This window comes from Protopterus annectens, chromosome 9.part0, assembly GCF_019279795.1.
Source record: "Protopterus annectens isolate FY-2018-M chromosome 9.part0, PAN1.0, whole genome shotgun sequence".
Lineage (NCBI taxonomy): Eukaryota > Metazoa > Chordata > Ceratodontiformes > Protopteridae > Protopterus > Protopterus annectens.
This window is the reverse complement of record NC_056743.1, coordinates 814,258,860-814,283,261: the sequence shown is the minus strand read 5'-3', so window position 1 is coordinate 814,283,261 and position 24,402 is coordinate 814,258,860. Positions and strand designations below refer to the sequence as shown.

At 40.3% G+C, this 24,402-nt stretch overlaps 1 protein-coding gene across 3 annotated transcripts in view; it reads left to right on the top strand.

Moving 5' to 3' along the window:
• The window catches only part of DIP2B (disco interacting protein 2 homolog B), a 2,678,679-nt gene that overhangs the window by 2,484,770 nt on the left and 169,507 nt on the right, over positions 1-24,402 (top strand). For all 3 annotated transcript variants that reach the window (XM_044083475.1, XM_044083472.1, XM_044083474.1), the window contains exons 35-36: positions 904-978; positions 22,775-22,949. In XM_044083475.1, the coding sequence (XP_043939410.1) occupies positions 904-978; positions 22,775-22,949 (250 nt within the window). The remainder of the gene's footprint in view (positions 1-903; positions 979-22,774; positions 22,950-24,402) is intronic.

Below are 24,402 nucleotides of genomic sequence, written 5' to 3'. Positions count from 1 at the left end.
AATACTGAGACAGCTCTAAACCTTCCACATTACTTCATGGCAGAAACTTACAAGAAAACAAGTGCATGTTACTTTGTGGCATCTCCAGCCCTCCCTCACCGCAACAGCTTAAACTAACCCCCACTTAATGTAGAATGTAAAATAAGCAGTTTGTGTGCGTACCCTCCACTAGAACTTGCAAAGTGTTGAAATAGCACTAAACCTTCTACATCACTGTTTGGCAGAAACCATCAAGAAAACAAATCCATATCTTCTCACAGTGTCCTGACTCCCCTCACCCCAGCAGCTTAAACTAACTGCCACACAATGTAACTTCCTCAAAGGCATTGGCATTTTGACGGTTGATGGATGATGCAGTACACTACTTCTCAAATTTGTTTGTTATCCTGACTTTGGGCGAGTGAGGGTTGGGGGCTGTCTTAGCTGTTGACTGAAGGAATATTCCAAAGACTTTTTCCAGTGCACAAAAAACTTTTAAAACTCCCACTGCTGTAAACATGTATTAGTCATGTGGGTATCAGTCAACTATTTCCTAAATTATACTGTCACTGCACAGATCTCTACATAATACCCATTTTCAAACCTGCAATGTAATAACTTTTTTTGGTAATTTTTCATGGTACCCAACTCCAAGTTTTTCAAAATTCCATACTTTCCCTTCCTCATTAAACTGTCCAGAACCAGCCCCCAACATCCAGTGATTACTGCATAAACTAACCTGTCATTATATACAAAAGTGGCACATTACTGTGGAACACTGTTGTGCAAATCACGGTTCCTGTGCCACAGGCAACAGTATATGTAGAGGTGCTAGTAACATCTCTAAACCTGTAGACATGCAGAGTGAGTTTTTTGTGTTATTACGTGAACAGTAGAGCTAACATTGCTTCTGTTTCTGTTTAGATCTTACCTGGAGTTCGAGTGATAATAGTAAACCCTGAGACCAAAGGACCCCTTGGAGATTCCCACCTTGGAGAGGTAATGTGATATTGTTGCATCTCTAATGCAAGTAAAAGGTTATAAACTAGAAATATGGCAATCTTTTTTTTTTTTTTTTTTGAAGTTATGGTGTGTAAAAATGTAAAGTAATTTGCATTTTCTGATTTGACAACTTCAGCATTATATTAATGAAATAAAACTATATAAAGTATAATTGCTGATCGAAGGTCTGTTTTTCAGAAATTGATGTATGTAAACATTGTTTAATGTGAAGTTTCTCGAGAGGTGCATTTGTCTATTTATTTAAGTTTGATGTAGGATTGTGGAGATTTGTTATTTTGAGTTGAATATTTTAACATTTGGAATGGTATTTAATGTTTTGTTTGTTAATTAGTTAGAATTATCATGTGATTTGTTGGCGTGCTGTTCAAAACATTGTAATTTTTTTTTCTGAGTTTATATGTGCTTGTACTGTGTTGCTAAAGTTACTAGTGTTAATGAAGCTCTCAGAGTTATCAACAGGTGTGTACTCATTTTACTGTGCTGTCTCAAATACTGAAGAATTTTACTGATTGTGGATGGTTACTTGTTATATCTGGAAAGAGAGGAATTCATCTATTAAAAAAATTAAGCAACTGCCCATGCATTTCACTTCCATTTTGTTGTCCAAGAGGCTGGTTAAAGCCACTACCTTTAAGTAGTTCATTAGTCTTTTCTACACACTAAGATCTCAAAGTAATTTGAAAAATATATCCTCTTCTGACATTTTGTAATATCTGAAGTTGTGTTTTAAATGGTACTGTTTGTTATTTTCACAATGTCTCCAGTGAAACATAGCAACAAGTGCTCTTGTCAGTACCAGAAACTCCCAGAAGCTGTGCATTTTGTTTAGGATAGAGCTGTACTAGTAATTCTAAGGACTGTGCCACATTTAACAGAATACTTCAGGAGAACTCTGAATTTATGGGCTTTTCTTTAGCATAGAATGTTTTTGTTTCCACCTTCCGTCTTTTGCATCTTTCTTGCTGTAAATTCTTGCAACAGAAGCACAGAGAATAGATGGCACATAGAAGTTTGAGATTCTACAGGTTCCTTTGAGCACCACCCAGAGAACATGTGGTGGTGATGCCTGACAATATTGAGGTAGCCCATCCTTTTGGCAGATAGTGTATATACTGGAGTCCCAGCTTTGTCAGATGATGTCTGCTTAGTAGATTTTGGTTCCTGTATCCATCCTGCTGTTTGTACTTGGCATTCCAGAGAAGCAAGATCAGTTCAAGTCAAGGTGTTTTCTGAAAGAAAAAATTTTATGATTATGATTACGATTGCAATTGTAAAAAGGCTTTTTTTCATCCATGAATGCTGGGTGCTTGTGTCTGGGCCAGTAGCAGCCCTTCCTTTACTGTTTAGAAAATCTTCAGTAACTCTTCAAGTTTTACATGCTCCCTCAACTGACTTTTCCTCATTTTGTAGTACAGATGTTTGAGGACCAGATGCCAGGAGACCAGACAATCCAGTAAAGGCCTTATTAGTTCAAATGAGGAATGGATGGCCTTAAGCTGGATGGTAAAGATGCAAGTATCTGATCAGACAGTGGACTCCCAGGTGTAGGTGTCTGTATTTGATTGTGCCAGGTTTTAGATGGGTTATGTCAAGCCGACCAATGCAAAAGGTTTCAGGAGAGTTCCTCAGCTCCCAGTCCTTCCATATTGGATGTTCCTAAGAAGAAAATATACTCCTCATCCTTTTTTCATCTGTCCTGGATAAAGATGATTATAATGATGGTAATTCTGATGATGTCTAACCTTTTCAGTAGGGTCTTGATATATATTGTGAGAATAAAGACACACTCCTCTTCCCACCGTCCAAGATTTATGTATTTTTTTAGGGGGGGGGGTTGAAATGTTGGTACTGCTTAGTGCCGACAGGCAAGGAAAAAAAGTGAAACTGCAGGAGAGGTGCAAATCACATAGATAACTCGTCTCCTTTAAACTTCTTTTTTGCAGGAGGCAAGCACGCCTGCATCACCTGATGTGGGGGGGACAAGCTCCCACACACCCCAAACTTATGTATACCAACCCCATTATTCCATACCTCAGAAAAATGGGAATATTATGGAATTGGTCAACTTGGACTTGGCATATGGAAGTTCATTTTTTCGGCCCTTCAAACGTTGTATTTCAGAGCTCGCTGAAGTGGGTCCCAACATTTCAAATGTTTAATGTCTTTTGGTGATTCCTCAAATCTCATAAAATAACATTTTAAATGACACACTAAGCACCTGTTAAAACTTCTAGAGCCCAAAGCATGAACTTTCTCTTGGCATTATTGAATCCTTTCAGGATCTTTTCTGAGATCTTTCTCTGGAACCTGGTTGTTAGCCATTTGCCATGCAAAACCACTATACATTTTAGTGTTCATTAAAGGTAAATTTCTCTGTAAAATCCCAGTGACTGACTCTGCTGTTATTGACCTGTTTTCTGCTTTCAGAAAAAAAACTGCTGTTAATGCTCCACTATAAAATAGAGACTGTAGCTGTCTTTGGTTACGTCAGATAGCCTACTCAGAAGGCTATTCAGTATTAGCTTCAAAACAGGCTTTTTGCCAGATGAATGAGGGACAGCAACAGTCTTTTTTTTTTTTTTTTACAGAACGGTGGCACTTAACAGGCCCAGGTAATTTATAGACCTATAAGCCTGACCAGTCTCATCTGTAAGGCTGTGGAAAAGATCATTATGGAAGTAATAAATAGGGACATAGGTAACCTTACAGACTCTTGACCCAGCCCAATTCAGATTAGTCAAGGGCAAGTCCTGTCTATCTAACATGGTCAGTTTCCTTGAAAAAGTCACTGAGACAATAGATGAGGGTAAATCAGTGCACATTGCATTTCTGGACCTGTCAAATGTGTTCAACATCATCCCACACTCAAGGCATCATAGATAAACTCTCCCAGTTAAATGTTAATTCCTTTGTAACTCTTTGAATAGCAAACTGTCTCACAAATGGAAGCCAGAAAGCAAGGGTGGGTGGCACTACCTCCTCTAAAAGACCCGTCACTGGTGGAGTGTCTCAGGGTTCTGTCCTTGGGTCATTTTCTTTGGAGGTCATAGCTATTGTTTGTTGCAAAATTCAGAATGTTAACCCTATAATAGTTGTCCTCTTCAATCCCTTTTTTTATCTAGTAATCTTAAACATCAGTTATGCATATTCTAATTCACAAAAACTTCAGGTGTTAAGTCAAGATTTTTTGTCCTTTCACATTTTCAGTGTACATCCTTAGCTTCTGGACCTTCCACAGCTCAGACGGTACTTGCTTAGTGCCTAGCTGCAGCAGTTGCTTTCTATAGATTTCAGAGACTCCATATTTACCCTTACTTGGACAGTTGCCTCATCTTAGCAGATTCTTCTCAAGACACTCAGGCATCCCTCTTTCTCACCATAAATTTCTTCTGAAAACTGGATTTCAAACAAAACCTGGGGAAATCCTCTAGTTCCATCTGACAGGTTAACATTTCTGCGATATCTTTTGGACACCTATCTCATGATGGTTTACCTCCCTTCAGAGAAGGTTTCTATTTACAGTGTACAGTTTTTGGTGGATGTGGCTCACCAGTCCATTGCCATACCAAGGAATTTCATCAGAAATGTAGGCTACATGGCATCAGCCATTCTTGCTGTCTCTCTTGCCAAACTTCAAAAATAAAATTCATTGGTCTTCAAATCAGTTTAGACTCAACAGCAACCTCTGTCTTTCCTGTACCAGTTCTGGGCTTCATGAAAGAAGAACTCCTATAGTGGGCAAATCAAATCCAACTAAATCCAGGTCAACACCTTTCCCCTCTCATTCAAAGTCAGATGTCTCAGATTTTGCCTGGAGAGCTGTGTCCAAAGGGAATCAAAGTTCAAGGGATTTAGGATCCCCACTGCAACAAAAAAAAAAAAAAAACACGTCAACCTTAAGGAAATGATAGCCCTGATAAAAGCAGTAAAACCTTTAAATCAAATGTGGACTCCAGGACCACTTCTGGTAATTACAGACACCACCACAGTTATGTGGTATATAGACAAGCTTAGGATGTTTGCATGGAAGTACTAGTACTTTTATACCCTATAGCAGGCTTTAGAAGATTTTTCCTTAAGAAGAGAGCTGATGTTATAAAATATTACACAATAATTATAAAAATCATTCGGAGGGTAGAAAGGAGTGGGAAGAGAGACTAGAAAAGCAATTTGCATGGTGACAATGGGAGGACATGTATTTGGCTATCAAGTAGGAAACAAGGTCCAGAAGGATTAGGATGTCTGCTTAGGTATTTTTATATCCTAAGCAGACTACAAAGTATTTTACCTTGCATAGATAGCAAATGTTGGAGGTGTGACGAAAGTGGTAACCGTCAGCATGATTTTTGGGAGTGCAGTCAGTTGGGAAATTAAAAAAAAATCCCCACAAAGTACAATGAAATATTGGGAGAGCAAATATCTGTAACTAAGAAAATGATTCTTTAGAGCTGGGACATAGAATCTAAATTACCTAGATGTAGTAAGGCCTTATTAAGGTTAATTCTATTGGCTGCAAAAAAAAATTTATAAGAAAATGGCAATCAGAATTTGAATTAACTGTATTTGAAGCACTGAATATTGTAAAGGAGAAAAAAGTACTGGAAGTCGGATCCTTAGAAAAAGAAAGGAGCAAATTACATAGAAATAAATGGAATTTGTGAGAACAGTACAAGTCTGGCAGCAGTTGGTGCAGAGGTTAAGGTTGTGTGCTTTTGTTCCAGTAGCACAGGGTTTGATCCCCTCAGTCATCATTTGCCTACTGTGTGACCAAGAGCAAGTTGCTTTAACTAAATACTGCTCCTGGGTCCCCATCCCCCCCAGAAATGGGATTGTATCTCCAGTAGGTCTACTTGGTTAACAAATTAGTATTATTAGAGTAATGTTCAGGAGGAGTGAGGTTTAAGGGAAGTTAGGAATTGAGCCATTTATGCAATGTTGGATTGAATGACGATTGTTATAAAGTAAGAAAACATATGTTAATGTGTAATGTCTGTAAATGAAAAAAAATGTAATATAGTCTGTTTCTTTTCTATTAATGTGGGTGTACCTATACTTAAGTAATAATTTCAAACAAAGAGAAGAGGAGGTGTTGGCGATGTGAAGGGACTTGAGAAGGACATTGGGAAAACATTTGGGGGGAATTTATGGAATTTTCCCGAGTTTAAGAACTCTCTACAGAATGTGTTGGCACATTTTCTGGTTACATATTATATTAACTAAAGAGATGATGGTATTGAGTTGGTGCCTATGTGTGGAACTGCTAAAACATGGTAAGGCCTTATTAAGTTTAATGATGTTAGCAGTCAGAAGGCAACTGCATGAAAGTGGAAATTAAAGATTAACAGTCTGTAAAGGAAATAGAAGCTGTAGGGTTGGGAACACTGATGGAGGAATCAATTTTCGTAAGACATAAGAACAAAATTATACTCAAAAAGATTGCTAAAATAGGTGGGTAGGAGCTGAAAAGTGAATGAGTATATGTTCTAATGCAGCAGTTTCCAACCACTGGGCTGCAGATTGTTACCAGGCTGTGGATCATTTGGTACCGGGCTGCACAGAAAGAATTAAAAAAAAGTTTTATGTTCGGCATCCAACTGTTCAGTTTATGTTTCTGTCTGCATGTGTGAGTGAATGTGTGTAAGAAAGCAGAGTGTATATGTGTGTGTGAAAACAGAAGAGGCTGTGTATGTGTGTATGACAGAGTGGACAGTGAGATTGATTGAGCTGTTATTTTACACTCGCTAAGCAGTGCTTTTGCTGTTTAGCAAGTATAAAGTAAAATTAAATGAAACCAAAAGCAGCATCAGTTAAGAGGTTTGAGTACCTCTTGACTATACCTCTCAAACTGTCCAGTCTGGACAGAGCTACAAATAACGGGGGGACAAACGACCAAAAATTAAGGACAGATTTTAAATATTGCTCTTATAAACTTAGAAAGTTGCTTGAGCAACAGGGTTCCCATTGGCATGTATGTTATCTGAACAATATGAAGTGTAACACTCAAATACTTGTAATTATTTAATGACTTCAATTCCCCAGTCATTTGCCAGAAAACTGCACATTTTATGAGGATAAGACCAAACATATGAGTGAAAAATCTGGACCGTTGAAAGGTATGCTCTGTTGACTCTTAGCTCAAGATATCTGGATAAACCTAAAATAAATGTCAGACAAAGGCTAGAAATAGGAACATATTTTACTTGATTATTAGAATTTGTGTTAGCATACATTTTCTGAAACAGAGGTGTGCATGAGAGAGTGAATGACAGCGACAGTAAAGAGGTTTGCATACTTCTGGACCTTCCAGCTGAAGAAATCTGGATAAACCCTAAAATAAAGAGGGAAGAAAGGCTCAGAAATAGGAACAGATTTTTAATTACTGCTCTTATAAAATTATAAATTTGCTTAAATAAAAGGATTTGTGTTAGTATGGATTTTTACTAACTTCAATCTCCAAAAACTGGCAACAAACCAAATGTTTTAGGAGTAAGGGACCAAAAAATAAAGTATAAATGCCTGGATATTTTTAAGTGTTATATTTTGGATGTAAATTGCTTCCTCCAACATCATTAACATATACTACAGCAAGTTTGAAATATTAGACAGAGGAACTATTTTACATCAAAAATATGTAAAAAAAAAAAAAAAAATGGTATAGTACTTAAAATAAATAAGTACAACACAGTTTTACAGAACGCCTATTCTCTTAAGTGCAATAATGCCCTACAGGGTGTGTGTTAATTTGTAATCCTTACCCTTCCAGGGGTGTAGATGCCCTCCACTTATGACGTTGGGCCTAATAACACCCCTGGGTGGGCGTTGATTACATATTAACACATACCTTGTCAGACATGATTGCTTGCTTATTATACGCATGCAATGCCTGTTCCCTGGAAAATTGTCTTACATGAAACAGGTCAGTGGTGCAAAAAAAGCTGGAGAACACTTTTCTAATGCACGAGAATAAAAGAAGAGAACTTTGATGGAAACTGTGAAAATTAATTTCTACAACAATGGAAAGTGTCAACATGAATTTTTTTTCATTGCTGTTAGTGTCTTGTGCGCATGTCACAATTTAAAATATGATGAATACATTTTTTTGTTTTTGTTGAATAAGTCTGACTTGCTCTAACCTGAACTGTACTCATACTTAGAGATGAACAGCAAGTCGAAATTTAGTTTAGATAGCTAGATCCCAGGCACTAATTAGAGAATACTGGAGGTATAACATTGGCCAAATATGAACCAAAATTATCATCTAATCGGGTCCCCATTTTAAAAGCAAGGACAGTATCATGCAGCAAGTCTGAAATAATGCCAGGTTTGTTGTGAATGGACCTGGCTTTAAAGTAAAGCACTTGGAAAGAGGACAGTTGTGCCCAGGCCCATGATAACTAGCCAGAAAGAACACAGTGCACAAAACCTGGTTGTGGAGTATGCTGCATCTCACCTCTTGGTGGTGAATGGATACTTTGCTGTCCAGCTGGCCCCCAGCACCAGTCCTCTAATGATGCCCTCCCCTATGCTTCTTTAATGTGTTTTGTCTTTGACACAGACAGAAACTTCTTTGTCAAGCTTGAGAGTGCAAAAGTGGGGTGAAGCCGTTGTTGAAGATTGGGGCGGGGGAATCCTAGAATAATAATCTGGATAAAAAAACATTAATATAATAGTGAAATATGGCCAAAATGTAAGTCTTGCTAAAATTAGATAATGTACTAGGAAAATGATAAGTCTAAAACTAAATATTACCAGTACACACCCAAATTATAAAAGTCAGTGTATGAAATAGTAGATAAGCTCCTCAACACTGCTGCCTGGATATAGTCAGTATTTCAGTTTAATTTAGACCTTATTCAAAGATGAATAAATTACTGCTCATTTAATTGTTGTTCTGTATTGTGTATTATATAAATATACTCCGCTACTAATGTCTTACCTTACCGTAGCGTCCATGGTATTTTGCTTAACACCTAGTGTCATATATATTATTGTACTGTCTTTTTAAAGTTGTTTATGCCCCCCTTCAGCTACTAATGTCTTACCTTACCGTAGCGTCCATGGTATTTTGCTTAACACCTAGTGTCATATATTATTGTACTGTCTTTTTTAAGTTGTTTATGCCCCCCCACTGACCATTCAACTACCATTGTGTCAGTCTTGATCATTTTGCTTCTTATCAGTGACCATTCATCATTTGTTCACTGAAGTATCATCCAGAAGGAGTTGCCATCCAAGCCAGAATGGAGATGCTCGAAACCCTGTAACCAAAGACCATTAGCCTTGCTGTTGCAATAATTTGCCCACCAAAAGACTGTCTTCAGCCCACTTACTGGATGTCCCATACCACAGCCCAAAGGCCCACAAGAGGGGACTGATATAATCATCGACTATGGCCTGCAGTCTCACCAAGTTTCATCCCTCCATTGTCACTGCTATGTGTGCTATATGATATTTGACTGGTTATTATAGATTCATTGGTATATATTAAGCTAACTACCACTAGGGACTTTAAAAGCCTAGTCATCCAACCCAAATGCAGCCCACAAATTTGATTTATAAGGGGTGATTTACTGACTGAGTATTATTGGGAGGATGGTTGGGGGTGAGAGGGGGGGGGGTAAAGTTGGAAATGAATTCGTCCACTAACAGGATCACTATAATTCGTCAGGCTCTGTAAACATGGCACCATTTACCACCAGTTCAGCACATTGCTGTGTGCTGCCGTTGAGGTTTCCGACATAGTTGTAGAAGGCCTTATGGTTATCTTTCCACTGGAAGGATAACTTAACCTCAAAGTTGGCTTTGCTTGACCTAGTTAATCCACTTGGTCGCCTATTTACTTTGATGAGAGAATTTTTCTTCTGTATGGGAATTACCCTTCCTGATTTTTGCCATATTTTTTTCTTTTGTTGTATATCCTGTTTAATTTGGGATGCCATCAGAACGGTTTATTTCTGGGGCTAGTTCTAGGCTTGCTTCTGTTAGGTACAACATCCTCTATGCAGCCATTGATATGGTTGTAGAGAGGTTCCAAGAGCAATTCAGCATAGTCTGGAGAGGCATTGAATTTTAATAAACCATTAGTTTACCTTGGAATAGTTCCTGTTACTGGATTTAATGGGATTACAGAGTTGATTGTGATTTTGAAGGAGACAGCTTTAAGGCCTGACCTTACCAGGGAGGACGAGACATTAGGGCATGCAGTGTTCTCCCATATTTGTGAGCAAGAGGTCCAGTATGTCGGAGTGTCCAGTTGGCATATTCAATATTTGCTCAAAGGTGTTTACATTCACAAAGTCCAGGAATCTTTATAGATTTGAGGCCGTGTAGGATTCCCAGTCTACAGAGGGGGTAATTAGTCTCCAAAGAGTAGAGTGTTAGGTTGGATGGTAAGTATCTTCAGTAGGTCCAAGTATGCATTGTGAGCTTTTTGGGACAAGAAAGGTGACCTGTAGCTGGCTAAGATATGATACCAGATCTTGTCTATGGTGACCTGCACATGGAGGAACTACAGCATTTTATCTTGTTTGACAGCCCTAGAGGTATGGTTGTTATTGATGTATATTGAGGCACTTCCACCTTTAGCCCTTTTCTGTGCAGCTACTGGCCTAAAATTGTTGAAGACACTGCTGGGGTACTCTCTGCCACTTTAAACCATGTCTCTGTAACTGCACATATGTCTATATTGTTGAGTGTGAGAAGAGCTTGCTGGGAGTGTAGATTTTTTTTTTTTTGGCTCCTTGCATTGAGCAGTCATTACCTAAAAAAAAGGCACTCTGAGGGTGGATAAAGTTTTAGCCAGTATTCAGAAGTCTAGAAGGGAAAGGTGCAGACCATCCTTGGCAAAGCAACGTGGTCTGTTGACCATATCCTCCCAAGTTGACAAATAATTGGATCCCATTAGAATGACACCAGAAAGAGAGAGAGTTAGTGAAATCAGTAATTTTTTGCTCATACTGTATCATTATCCTCAGTGATGGCAATATGCTGCTCAGTGCTGGACTCATACCAGCCTGAGACACATAGTCTGAAAATTCCATAATGTCTCTCTTCATGTAGTCCAGGAAGGCAAATGTCAGGTCATTTACAGCGACATGGACTATGATGTAATTATACTGATACCTGTGGCATAATGACTTGGGTGCATGCAAGACTTTGGCAGATCCTGGCTCAAGATAAGCAACTAAAAGTTATGTTCTTGCTCAGCCTTGTTAGAAGGGCATTAGTATATCTTCCAGTGGGGTTCCCTGTGATGAGAGTCCTGGGAAGTACGTTGGCTTGCCTTAGGGTCTAGGTCAGGGGTCTGCAACCTTCACAATCAAAAGAGCCATTTTTGGCCCCTCTCCCACCAAATACAATTCATCAGGAGCCCCAAAGCCTATTTGACCCCTAAAATGAAGATAACACAGCATATAATGTTTTATATATATAACTATACTAAATATAAAAGAACTAAGTTTATAAAAGCAATATTTAAAATCCGTCCCTATTTTTTTTCCTTTGTTAGGATTATGTGATTCTAGCAAGTTTATAAGAGCAATATTTAAAGTCCATCCCTATTTTTTTCCTTTGTTCCCCTTTCTTTTGTGGCTCTGTCCAGATTTCTTGTGGTAAGAGTCTGAGAGGTACATAAACCTTTCAGGAGATTATGCTGCTGCCAGGTGATTGCTCTGTGTGTGGAATGCATGGAAACAGAAACAGTGTTATTCTAGTAAGTTTCTAAATTTATAAGAGTAATATTTAAAGTGTGTGTGTGTGTGTGTGTGTGTTGTGCAGTAGAGTGACCATTATTTTTCAAAGCTACAGGGAGCCACTGCTGAGGGGTGAAAGAGCCACATGTGGCTCCAGAGCTGCAGGTTGCAGACCCCTGGGTTAGGTGTTTGGGGCTGCACTGAAAGTGACAGTATGTGTGGTGGTAGCTGTTATTTTGAATGCCTTTGGGCTTGCTGAGGCATATCTTTGTCTGGGGGGGGGTGTGATCTAGGTTATCTTTATTGTCATTGTGTAAGTGCACGTCTTGCATACTTTGTCTAATTCTTTAAGGATTAAGCGGTTGTCTGTAAACATGAGACAGTTGCTACATTGTCTCAAGATGCCCTTATCCACTAAGTTGGCTACAGAGAAGTTAGTACATTGCATATCCATACTGTCAAGCTTATTGGTTTGTGATTTACAAGGGGTGGTATATTGGGGTTAGAAAGCTATTAAGGGTGCTTTATGCAGACTAATAAGGGTGCATTATTGGGGCAGATTATGCTAAACAGTACTAATTATATTAACTTTAATGTTTACACAATACTGAGTTATAGTAAATTTGTATGGCATTGCCACTTGACACCCAACTACCTACTCTAAGCTTGTCAGCACACAAGGTATTTGTGGTATATTGCTTTACATGTTACAGTTTCATGGATGTTCTACAGAGAAAATTTGCATTCTAGGTGTTTGCTAATGTGTACAGGGCAGTGATAACCCATGCAAACATGCAAAATTTATAGCAGTACAGAAAAAAAGAGAAAGCAAAATAATGAGCCATTTAAGCCAATAAAATGTCTATGCTGAGCAGGGTTGCCAGACTTCGGACTGGCCCGGTAGGGACAAAGTGACGACAAAAAAAAAAAAAGGTCTTTGAACACGGCGCTGCTTCTTTTTAATACGGAACATCAAGCAGTTCCGCATTAAACACAAGTAGCTCTGTTTTACCAATTTTTGATTGGCCCATATGCCAGTATACGAGCCAATCAAAAAACTTGAAAAACAGAGCTATTTTTAATGCGGAACTGCCTGATGTTCCGCATTAAACACAGGCAGCTCCGTATTTAGCGATTTTTGATTGGCCTGTATGCCGGTATACGGTCCAATCAAAAAAAAAAAAAGAAAGCAGAGGGCTGTTTCGCCGGGATTTAAACCTGCAGTCTGGATCGGGCCCCTGATCCCGGGACAATCCCGCTCAAATAGGGACGTCTGGCAGCCCTGATGCTGAGTCATTTTATGTATTTCCCAACTCAGATACATCAGGCAAAAAAAAAAACCTCCTGCCACAAAGTGAATAAACCTAATCCTCCTAATGTAAAAACACAGTGAAAGAGACCCACAAGTGCAATGCTATCACACATTCTTTAAATAACTAGCTGGAAATCCCTTGCTGAAGGCAATTTCAAGACAATAACAGTGAGAGGAAGAGCAATTAAAAAAATAGTGAAATGCACAGATAAAAGGAAACAAAGGCAATCACTCAAAATAACTTAAGTGCAATTTAGCAGTAAAATGTACTCAACTTTGCCTGGATGCAAGTAAAACACTTCTTGGATGCAGGGTAGGACTCCAAACTATGCTGAGCTTCAGGTAAATGAGCAGGAGACAGTATGTAGTAAAGGAGGTTTACTCAACTACAGTAATGGTTTGCTGGGTGGACACTAGGTATCATGGGTCTGTGGAAAACAGTGGGTGAGAAGAGTACATAAATAGCTTATACAACAGTCAGTAGTAATGAAAAAGGGAAGGGAGGGACTTTGAAAATCAGATGGGGAGGGGGGCAGAGACACAAGCCTATAAAACAACAATAGCTAAAGGGTGAGATGGTTGGGAAGTATTCAAGGAACAAGCAGGCTAACTTTCAAATAAAGGTAATATTGGCACGATTTCAGAAACTTTAACTTCATGTGTTAATGGGGAATGCGGCAGACAAAGAATGAAAGCGGGTAAACGATACACAGAATATAAAAGCACTGAAACACAAACTGGAGCAGAGACGATTCTCTCACTCTTTGAATTATGCCACAGTTTAAGGCATCAGACTATGTAGAAATTTACCAGTAACACTATTTATGGAAAAATGCAGTAGTAAATGATTAAGGCACAAATCTGGTAGTAGTAATAGTATGCAGTTCTGCCACAACTGTCAAACTACAAGATTTTTGCCCAGAAGGGTTTAAAATACAAACAGATAGCTTTTACAAGTAATTCTACCCATGGAAATAGAAGTGCAGAATAATGCAGAAAACACAATCTTTCAATAACTACTAATTAAAATGCAAGAGTAAGGTCCCAGAACAAACTAAAAAATGCAGTCAGATGGAACAGAATAGAGAAGTGCAAAGTAGTATCACCATAAGTGCACTTAAATATTCAAGCAGAATTGAAATAATTAAAATAATTTAATTCTCTTTCTTTTTTGATGAAAAGGTAGTTACTCAGAGTTCCACACTTCTCCAAGTCTTGGATAAAAAAACACTAGATGGGGGTAGCTTTTTGCTGGAAATAAGCTAGCTAGAGAGGCATCCAATCAAATAAAAGTAATATTAGAGCTCTTTCATAAACTGTAGCTTAATGTGTTACTGGAGTGTGGGGTAAACACAGAATGTAAGCAGGTAAATGATAAGCAGAATATAAAAGCACTGAAGCACAAAGTGGAGCAGAGACAATTCTCTCATCAGAACTATGGCGTAAAACTAGATGAAAAAAATAATGCATCATCATACCCTTTGGGAAGTCAAATATCCCTTCAAATTACAATATCTGTAGCATACCCTTAGAGTGGACTCAGAGGTGAGAGATCTAGGTACGCTGATAGATTGTAGCCTGAACTTTGACAACCATATATCCACAGTGATGATGAAATCCTTGTATGTGGCACAAATTATAAGAAAGGTATGACATCCAGATCCAAGGAAATTATAGTCCCGCTGTACTCAGCCCTCATTAGACCAATAATTGAGTACAGTGCACCATTAGACATGTACTTGGCAAGGCACTTACATCAGCTGAAGCAACCTCTGATGTTGCTCACAAAGAAAATACAGGATGTAAACAACTTGAACTATGTGGATAGACTAAAAAGCCCTATGCCTTTACTCTGTCTCCTGCCAACAATATGGTGTGACCTATGCCTGACCTACAATGCAGTTATAAATCCAGTCCTCATGGAGTTGCTACACATCTGCATGTCAAACAGCACAAGAGTCACCAGATCTAGGGATCTTAACTTAGTCAGCAACTCAAACAAAACATGCTGGAGACACAGATGTGTATCTCAGAGACTGCCCCTTCTTTAGAACAGGCTTCCTATTCACATTAAGCAGAGCCCTTCCTTGGCCCTCTTCAAACGTATTTTAGATCAATGTATGGGAAATCGCTAATTCACACCTAGGGTTGTGCATGTGTCCCTTATTGACGGAGGCAATCTTTAAGATGTTCAGTGCACAGGCACAAATCCTTGCCATTCTCTTGCCCCAAGAGCAGTGGTTAGCATTGTTGCCTCACAGCAAGAGATTCTCTGGTTTGATTCTCGAATGGGGTGCATTCTGTGTGGAGTCTGCATGTCCTCCCTGCATTCACAAGGGGTTTCCTTCTGGTGCTCCAGTTTCCTCCCACATTCCAAAGACATGCATCTGGAGCATTTATCCCTGGCCTCTAATGAAAATGGGCTCTGTCCCAGTCGGACTTTCCCAGTAAAATGTTAAATAAATAAATATACTGGATAAAATCGCATTATATTGGTTAGGCTTGTAAGGGCCCTTAAGTCATTAGCCTAGTAATCTCCTATGACTCTATGAACTATTGAACTTCTAGTACAGTTTAAGGCACCAGACTATGCAGAAATTTACCAGTAACATTGCTTTTGGAAAAAAATTGCAGTAATAAATGATTAACTCACAAGGTTTTTTTGGGGGGGGGGGGATAAACTCTTGGCAAGGCTCGTAAGGGCCTCGGGGCCATTAGATTAGTAACCTCCTATGATCCCATGATCCAAAGCTAGTAACAGTAGTATGCAGTTCTGTCACAACTTTGAATTAAACTACAAGACTTTGGCCCAGCATGGTTTAAGATACAAGCAGATATCTTTAACAAGTAATTGTACTTGTGGAAATAGAAGTGCAGAATATTGCAGAAACACAATCTTCCATAACTGCTAATTAGAATACAAAACTAATGTCACAAAACAATCTGAAAAAATGCAGAAACTGTAGCTTAATGTGTTAGTGGAGGATGGGGCAGACACAGAATGCAAGCAGGTAAATGATAAGCAGAATATAAAAGCATAGTGCTTGCATTAGTTTGTTCTTTTCATTGCTTTGCGTTATGAGAATGCTGATTGCTGGCAGTATACTGTGATAAATTGTCACTTGTACCCAACTAGGTTCCTGATGTATTACACTACTGTGTTGGCACTAGTGTATGATTGAAAACCTAAACCCTTAATTACCCTGCATTTTGTGGTTCTTGATGGCTGTCCCAATTAACTTGACTATTTCTCTGTCTTTGATATGTTACTGCATTGTTATTTCTCTGTACATGATTATGCTTTGTTTTGTATGTGAGTGGGCCTTTACTGCTATGTACTGCTATTTCTGGTACCTAGTGCACTGTAACAGGTAGCAGAAGCAGCAGTACATGTACCTAGTACACTGCACTGCTGTGCTTTGTGAAGTACATGACTGTGAAATATTGCACTGCTTTGCTGTCTGTGGCTGTGTATAGAGCTAGCTGTTGCTGTGGGGCCTGTAGCATCTCATTTGGTATCTGGTGTTGTGTGTGTGAATTATAAGGAATCTGCCTTCTGCCTCTGTAATCTGCTTATGTATCCTGTGCCCTGCTGTGTTGTATGGTCTTTGGTATAAGTAGCTTACACTGCTGTGTTGTTTTTGGCATTGGTTACACTTTTGTGCTTTTATGGTATCTGGCTGGGTACTCAGTGCCATGTACTGGTATGCATTCTCCGTTACTTCATTACTTTTTTGCAGTCTGTGGTACTTGACTGCTACTGAGTACTTTAAACTCCTTTGCTATGTTTGGCACATGATTAAATGCCTTGTACATTGTACTATAGGTTAGTATCTGGTGTCTGTCTGAACAGCTCGTGATCTACTGTCATGTGTCATTTCTGTTGCCTGACTTCATGCCACGTGAATTACTTGGACAGGAAGCTCATGCCTATGCTGTTTATGCAGTGTTGCAACATAATAGGCAGAGATGTGGAAGTAACAGGAGCATTGTGTCACAAGAATTTAAGTACACTGTTATCTGCACTTTTTCATATAGTACTGCATTTTATTTATTTGTTTCACTGAATATTAATTGAATTGAATATTGTGGGCTCTGTGTCTCTACAGTTAGTTCCCCACCCTCCCTTCCTCTACTTGTTTTGGTGTACTTTTGGTGGCGTTGAAATTTGCCTGCCCCTCTTGTAAATTTGTATTTGGATACTCCTTCTGGGCCCATCTCATTTGTTCACTCAACTAAGTGCAGTGAGATCATATTCCGATTTCAGGCACTTCTACTAGTCCCATCTCTTCAGCTGTATCCTCCACTGTGTACAAAGAGAACATTTGGGAAGGACAACCCCTGTAGCCTCTTAATCCTGCTCTGTTCCCTCCCTAAAAAAAAAATGTATATATATATATATATATATATATATATATATATATATATATATATATATATTATACTTTATTCAGCTGTTCTTACTATAACTGTCTTAGTTTGCTGTTCTGCGTGCTGTTATCTGTTCAGTTGCTCTTACTCTGCACTTACTGCTTGTTAGAAACCTAATTTACTGCCTTCTGCACTTGTTTTTAGTCATTTGTTAATTTAATTGCATTTATTTAAACCGTGTTTGCCGTAATATTGCTACACACTCAAGTGTGCTAGCCTGCACTGCATTTGAATTGTATTTACTGCTGTGTTAGCTGCTTTTCTGTAAAAAAAAAAAAAAATAAAATAAATATATATATTTTTTTTAAGCTGGTTTCCTGTAACTAGTCTAGTCCAGGTACAGATTTGCTGTATCCAGGACTCCTTGTAAGCTTCTGAGCCCCCAAAGCCTTTCTGTGTTGGAGGGAAGCCTTCTAGCTTATCAGTGGGAGTAGTAAGTACTAGGTAGCCTATTTACCACAAGAGGGTTTTTGGCCCAGAAATTGTAGTTTATTGACCATTTGGACAGTTTTTCCATCTCTTTCAACTTTCTGGTGTAAAAGCCTGCATTTGTACTAGTTTCCAGTCTTTCCTGTAACTAGTCTAGTCCAGATACAGATTTGCTGTATCCAGGACTGTTGGTAAGCTTCTGAGCCCCCCCAAGCTTTTCTGTGTTGGAGGGAAGCCTTCTAGCTTATCAGTGGGAGTGGTAAGCACTAGGTAGCCTGTCTACCACAAGAGGGGTGTTTTTTGGCCCAGAAATTGTAGTTTATTGACCATTTGGGCAGTTTTCCCATCTCTTTCAACTTTCTGGTTTAAAAACCCATATCTGCTCGTTTCCCACCTTTCCTGTAACTAATCTAGTCCAGATACAGATTTGCTGTATCCAGGACTGTTTGTAAGCTTCTGAACAGTGCCAGAGTCTGCTCTTCAATTTTTCCCTTAGATCTATCTGCTTGTTCTCTCCTCTCCTGCACTTTTATAGCTTGTTAGTTTACCACTTTACCAGACTTCTTGTAGTACACAAAAGTGCTACCAGCACTAAACGTTCTACAAGGAAACCACTCCTGTACTTATTAATGCCCACCCCTTCAGGCATGTCTAAAGGTCAGTTCCCTGTGCTTTCTTCTATTAACCTGGTGAACTTGGGCATCTTGAGGCAGTGTAGTAGCAACTGCCTCATGTACACTGACAACCTTCTCCTCATACCCCCCAACACTCAGACGTGTGAGAGATGCATTTATATATCCAAATTAGAAGTCACGCACTCTCCAGCCAAGACCGGAATAGCTGGTCAAGAGGAAAAGGGCAACACTTGCACCACACCACATGGAACACATAGCCTTCCACAACACACACCAGCATTGCCTTCATATAAAAACACAAACCACACACCCACCTTCACTGAGGCTCTCAATAAAAGTCTAACCAAACAGCAGAGACCACTAAGGCAGAAAAGCACTCGACCACCACAACACAACACAACACTAATCACGAGACATGTAACTTTCCTAAACGGTGTGCCGCTCAACCAAAGCTCCTAAGGCAAAACAGCATGCCCAACACACTAGTCATAGGTGACTCGATCATGAGGCACACTGATGTCCCACTCACTAGGTTGAATAAGGAGAAAGTAAGAGTCAGCTGCCTGTCAGGTGCCAGGATTCGCCACATAACGCACGCACTCAGGTCCGTCAACAGTAGGTACAAATATGACTCTGTCATTGTACATGTGGGTGTGAATGACCTGAGACGTATCTCCCTGGACTGCATGAAAAGAGACATGGAGGAGCTCTCGGATTATGTTGCCTAGCCGGGTATGACCCTAGTCCTGAGCAGCATCCTACCATTACCCAGAAAGATACCACAGTACAAGCAGAAAATGATTGACTTCAACAATTAGCTAAGTTTCTGGTGTCTTTCTAAGGGGATCCAGTATCTGTCTCCCTGGGATGACATGATTGATAGACCTCGATGCTTTGCCAAAGGTGAACTGCATCTGTCACCCCTGAGATTCCAGATACTGGCCAAGGCACTTGCCACCCCTATAGTGTCTTTTTTAGGCGGTGTTCCAAAGACCAAATTACCACCATAACAGCTACAAACAAATGCAGTTGGAGGGTCATGCTGCTCAACTCTAGAAGTCTAAATCTCAAAAAGCACTCGCTTGAAGTACACCTTAAAATGGAGAACATCGACATTTGTGCTGTAACAGAGACCTAGTTTAAGGCAGCAGAAAGCACCCCTGCATTACCAGGCTACAACTCATTCCACACCTTTTGGCCCCAGAACTTGGACCGAAGCTCCAGAGTTGGTGGTGTTTCCATATTCATAAATGATGCTCACACCTCCAGACTGGTAGCCCAGCATAACGCATCTGAGATACTTCAGGTGCAGCTAACATTGGGTAAGACAGCGATTCAGGTGGTAGCCTGTTATAGGTTCCCAACCATGTCCCAAGATTCACACTGCACATTCCTAAGCACCCTGGAGAATATTAGGGTCCAACCTAACACTGTCATACTGGGCAACTTCAACTACCCCTCCATTTACTGGGAAAACTACTTGTGTACCAATACACTTGCCTAACACTTTCTGGAATTCATTAATTCCAATGCCCTGGAACAGCTCGTTCTTACCCCCACTAGAGGTAGCAACATCCTTGACCTGGTCATTACTAACATGGGTGACCGTTGCTCAACACTAATAGTCACCTCCTCCCTGGTTAGATCCAATCACAAGTTAATCACCTTGGAAATCCACATCCCCCCCCCACCCCCACAAAGGTAACCACCATGAAAAACTTCTCCAAAGCTAACGTTGGGCTCCTAAAAACAGAGGTGGCTAACTTCACAGCACCCATGCAAATGGAGAATAGTTGCATGGCCGCCAAGTCGTACACCAATATACTGTACGAACATGTACACAAATGCATGGATCTCATCATACCCAGTAGAACTAAGACGCTATCCTCAAAAAAAAAAAAGGAAGCCAATCTGGTGGTCCCCTGACATAAACAAACTCTACAACAGAAGGAGGAAACTGATGCAGAATAAGGTGAAGTCCCAAGACTGGAAAAACTCCCTTATCAGCTTCAACAAAAGGTTGAGATCCCTCATCAAATCCTCTAAAGCTAGCTTGAAAACAGAATTGCAGCAGATAGTAAAGATAACCACAAGGCCTTTTATAGTTGTGTAAAGAATCTCCATGGCTGTACCCAGATTTGCTCTGAGCTACTGCACAATGGTACCTCCTATACCGAGCCAACAGATACTGCAAATATACTGGCTGACAGATTCAGTGCTAACCCCCCCCCCCCCCAAAGGGCCAATCACATTACCAGTAGATTGACAGGCACCCAGTATTACTGCTGCACAGGTTAAAACAGCATTGTCCAAGGCCAAGAATGCAGCTTCTATGGGACCTGAAAGTATCCCTGTCTGTGTTCTACACGAACTACAGAGTGAACTGGTACCTCACCTGTGTGCCTTGTTCAATCTCAGCCTCACCTCAGGCTTTGTCCCTGCTGAATGGTGCACTGCTACAGTCATCCCTCTCCACAAAGGAGGAGCGACTACAGACTCCGGGAACTATCGCCCCCATTTGCCTGACGAGTCTAATATGCAAAGCTATGGAACACATCATCATGGACCTAATAAACAAGGATATAGGGAATCTCCAAATTCTGGATCCTACACAGTTTAGTTTTGTGAAGGGTAGATCATGCCTGCTCAACTTGGTTGACTTCTTTGAGTCAGTCACCAGAGCTGTGGATGAAGGTAAGCTGGTTCATACAGCCTACCTTGATCTGGCCAAGGCCTTTGATACCATTCCCCACTCAGGAATCACAGAAAACCTTACTAAACTAGGCATCAACCCCTATATCACTAGGTGGCTTGCAAACTGGGTCGCAGCTAGAACACACAGGGTGAAAGTAGCTGACTCCAAGTCACGAGTGGAGACCCACAGGGTTCGGCCCTGGGACCTCTTCTGTTTGGTATCTACATCTCTGAAGTCCAGGCCAACACGAAGACACTCTGGCTGACAAAGTTCGCAGATGATTGCAAGTTGGGAGCTATTATTAACTGCCCAAGTGATGTTGACATCCTACAGAAAAGCCTCAGTGAGACCGACAACTGGTGTTAGAACCATGACCTTAAGCTCAGTGCCAAAAATGTGTCTTCATCCCCTTTGGGAAAAACCTGGTTCCCTTGAATTACCACACTGATGGTAGTCCACTGAACACAGAAGGCATTATAAGAGATCTGGGAACACAGGTTGACAGCATCCTCTCTTTTGACCATCATGTTGCCACTGTGGTGAGAAAGTCCTTCTGTGTGGCACATCTCATTACTAAGGGTTTTGCATCCAGGAAGAAAGAGGTCATTGTCTCCCTCTACTCTTCCCTCATTAGGCCAGTCATTGAGTACAATGCCCCATTTGGCATGTACCTCACTAGACACCTGCAACAACTGGAGAGGCTACAAAAGAACCTCATAAAGAGGATCTTAGGCCTTAAACACTTGTCCTATATGGACAGACTCAAAAAACTGCAGCTATTCTCTGTCTCATATCACCTACTTAGAGGCGATCTCTGCTTGACTTACAAAGTGTTGTCTGGCCCAGCTCTGTTAGAAATGCTACATCTAAAGAAATCCCAATCCATCCGTACCACACGCTCCAGAGACCTCAACCTCATTAACACAATCAACAGAACATGCTGGAGGGACAGGTTCATAACCCAGAGACTGCCCATGCTATGGAATAGACTTCCCATACATGTCAAGCAGAACACCTCACTGGCCCTCTTCAAGAGAAATCTTGATGAGTGGATGGGAAATAGAAAATTCACCTCGGGATCACTCCAGAGGCTCTACTCGACAGAAGCACTAGTAACTAAGGTTGGGTGGCATGATGCCAGGGTAATCCTATGGGCTAGGCTTATAAAGGCTCCAGGGCCATTAGCATAGTACACACCTATGAAACTAAGACTGCAAAGCTTCGTAGTTAGGATTCATACACTTTTTTCAGTACATTTGATAGTGAAATTAACTAGTTCTGTTACAGCAGTACTGCGCTAGCAGTTGTAGCCACTTTTATGCTAATTAATTAATCAATTAAAATGGTTTCTGGCTATTTTTAAGATATCATTTTGTGGTAGTATACTGTGAGGATCTTTTAACTTATCAGTATATGTGATTGCCTTTGAACTCACTCAACACCAGAAAAACTATCAAACTGCACAGAGGAAATTAAGGTGATAAGAGCACCATCCTGTAAATAAACACAAGTAAATGACTTAACAGTGCAGAGTATAAAATGCCTTGATAAATGATTTAAATGCATTACTTTGTTGTAGATCTGGGTCAACAGTCCACACAGTGCCAATGGGTATTATACCATCTACGGGGATGAGTCATTGCAAGCAGATCATTTCAACACCAGACTGAGCTTTGGCGATACTCAGACACTTTGGGCTCGAACAGGCTACCTTGGTTTTGTTCGCAGAACAGAACTCACAGATGCCAGTGGAGGTCAGTATGAAAATGATTTTGAAATTTCTGTGTAGGGCAAAAGGTAAAGGTATATTCATAAGATTGAAAATTCAGGACACCACTTCATGGATCCAGTAGTTGGGTTCTTCTCCACTAGTCAGTAATCCTTCAAAAAAAAACGTGGAGTTCATTTTTCACCCACCCATTCTGATGCATGCCATGATTTAACACTCAGATGTAACATAATCATTCTCATCTCTTTGCCCACTAGTTCTTTTGCTACTCCCACAATTCAAGTCCCAGTCCTTGCTATTGGCAGTGAAGATTCTTCATTTACACACTGCACAAAATCTGTGCCCATACAGCTATCCAACAGCACATCTACACCCACACTGCCATTGCCTTCATTGTCTTGATGAGATGGCATTGTATTAAAAACTGCTATAAATGTCAGTGTTTCAACCATGCCACTTTTAGATGGCATCATTTGAATCTTTTGGCTAACATGCCTAAAAGATAGTAGCCTTCAAAAGCTTCTCACACAGGGGCTAGCAGGATAATCCCCAGAAAGCCACAGGCATAGATCAAGCATAACCATAGGGTTTAGACCCTTGGAAGGTAGGTCAGTCTTGATCCCATTCAGATAACTAAATTGCTAGAACATGTTTGTGCAGGTGCTGAAATTGCCACATTCTCCATCTTTTGGATACCTGAGCCTGTGCCAGTCATTTTTCAGCAGAAGATGTGGGAAACAGGGAGGTGCACCCACAGCTTCCATCTAAAACCCATGATTTTTTAGGATGCTTACAGTACCCAGGGTGTGGTTGATTTGTTGAAACTCAAAGCTGACCGGTCTCTGCCAGGAAAGTGGCCCCTGAAGTCATCTGCTCTAGGACGGGTAGAACACTTCACTGAATTATGGACCTCCCCGTAGATACAGCTGTGCTGGCCAGTCGTGGTTGAGGAGGGTCCATCTTGTCATCCCACATCAGATTCATGTCTTAAGGCCTGGATGTCTCACAGGTGTTTGATATCTGGCAGGAGTTTGAGTTGCAGTTTTCTTAAATGTAGCTTAAAGCACTGCCCAGCCTGATGCAGGTTGGCATTAGCTGGTGCACACACTTCTGTCAGTTCTCTATTATGTCACACTTGATGCACATCAGTCACATGCTTAGAGTGGTCCATTGTGCTTATGCTTACATCTGTGATTAGTGACTTGTGTTATACTTCTGTTCTCTTAGGTTGCTATAAGGTGTAGAAATATCTATATGCCTTTGTTTCAGAGATGGCTAAGGAGGATTAATCCACTCCTCCCTTCATTTCTTCTGTGAATGACTACACTTATAGAGGGTGTCAGGGTTTTGAGGAGCAACTTGGATTGGTCTCATTCCCCAATCCCACCCCCTCTGAAGGGCCTTTCTGTGAATCTGGTGATGATGTCTAAGGATCTGTGGATCATCCCCATTCATTAAGGATGCTATAAGAACAGTTT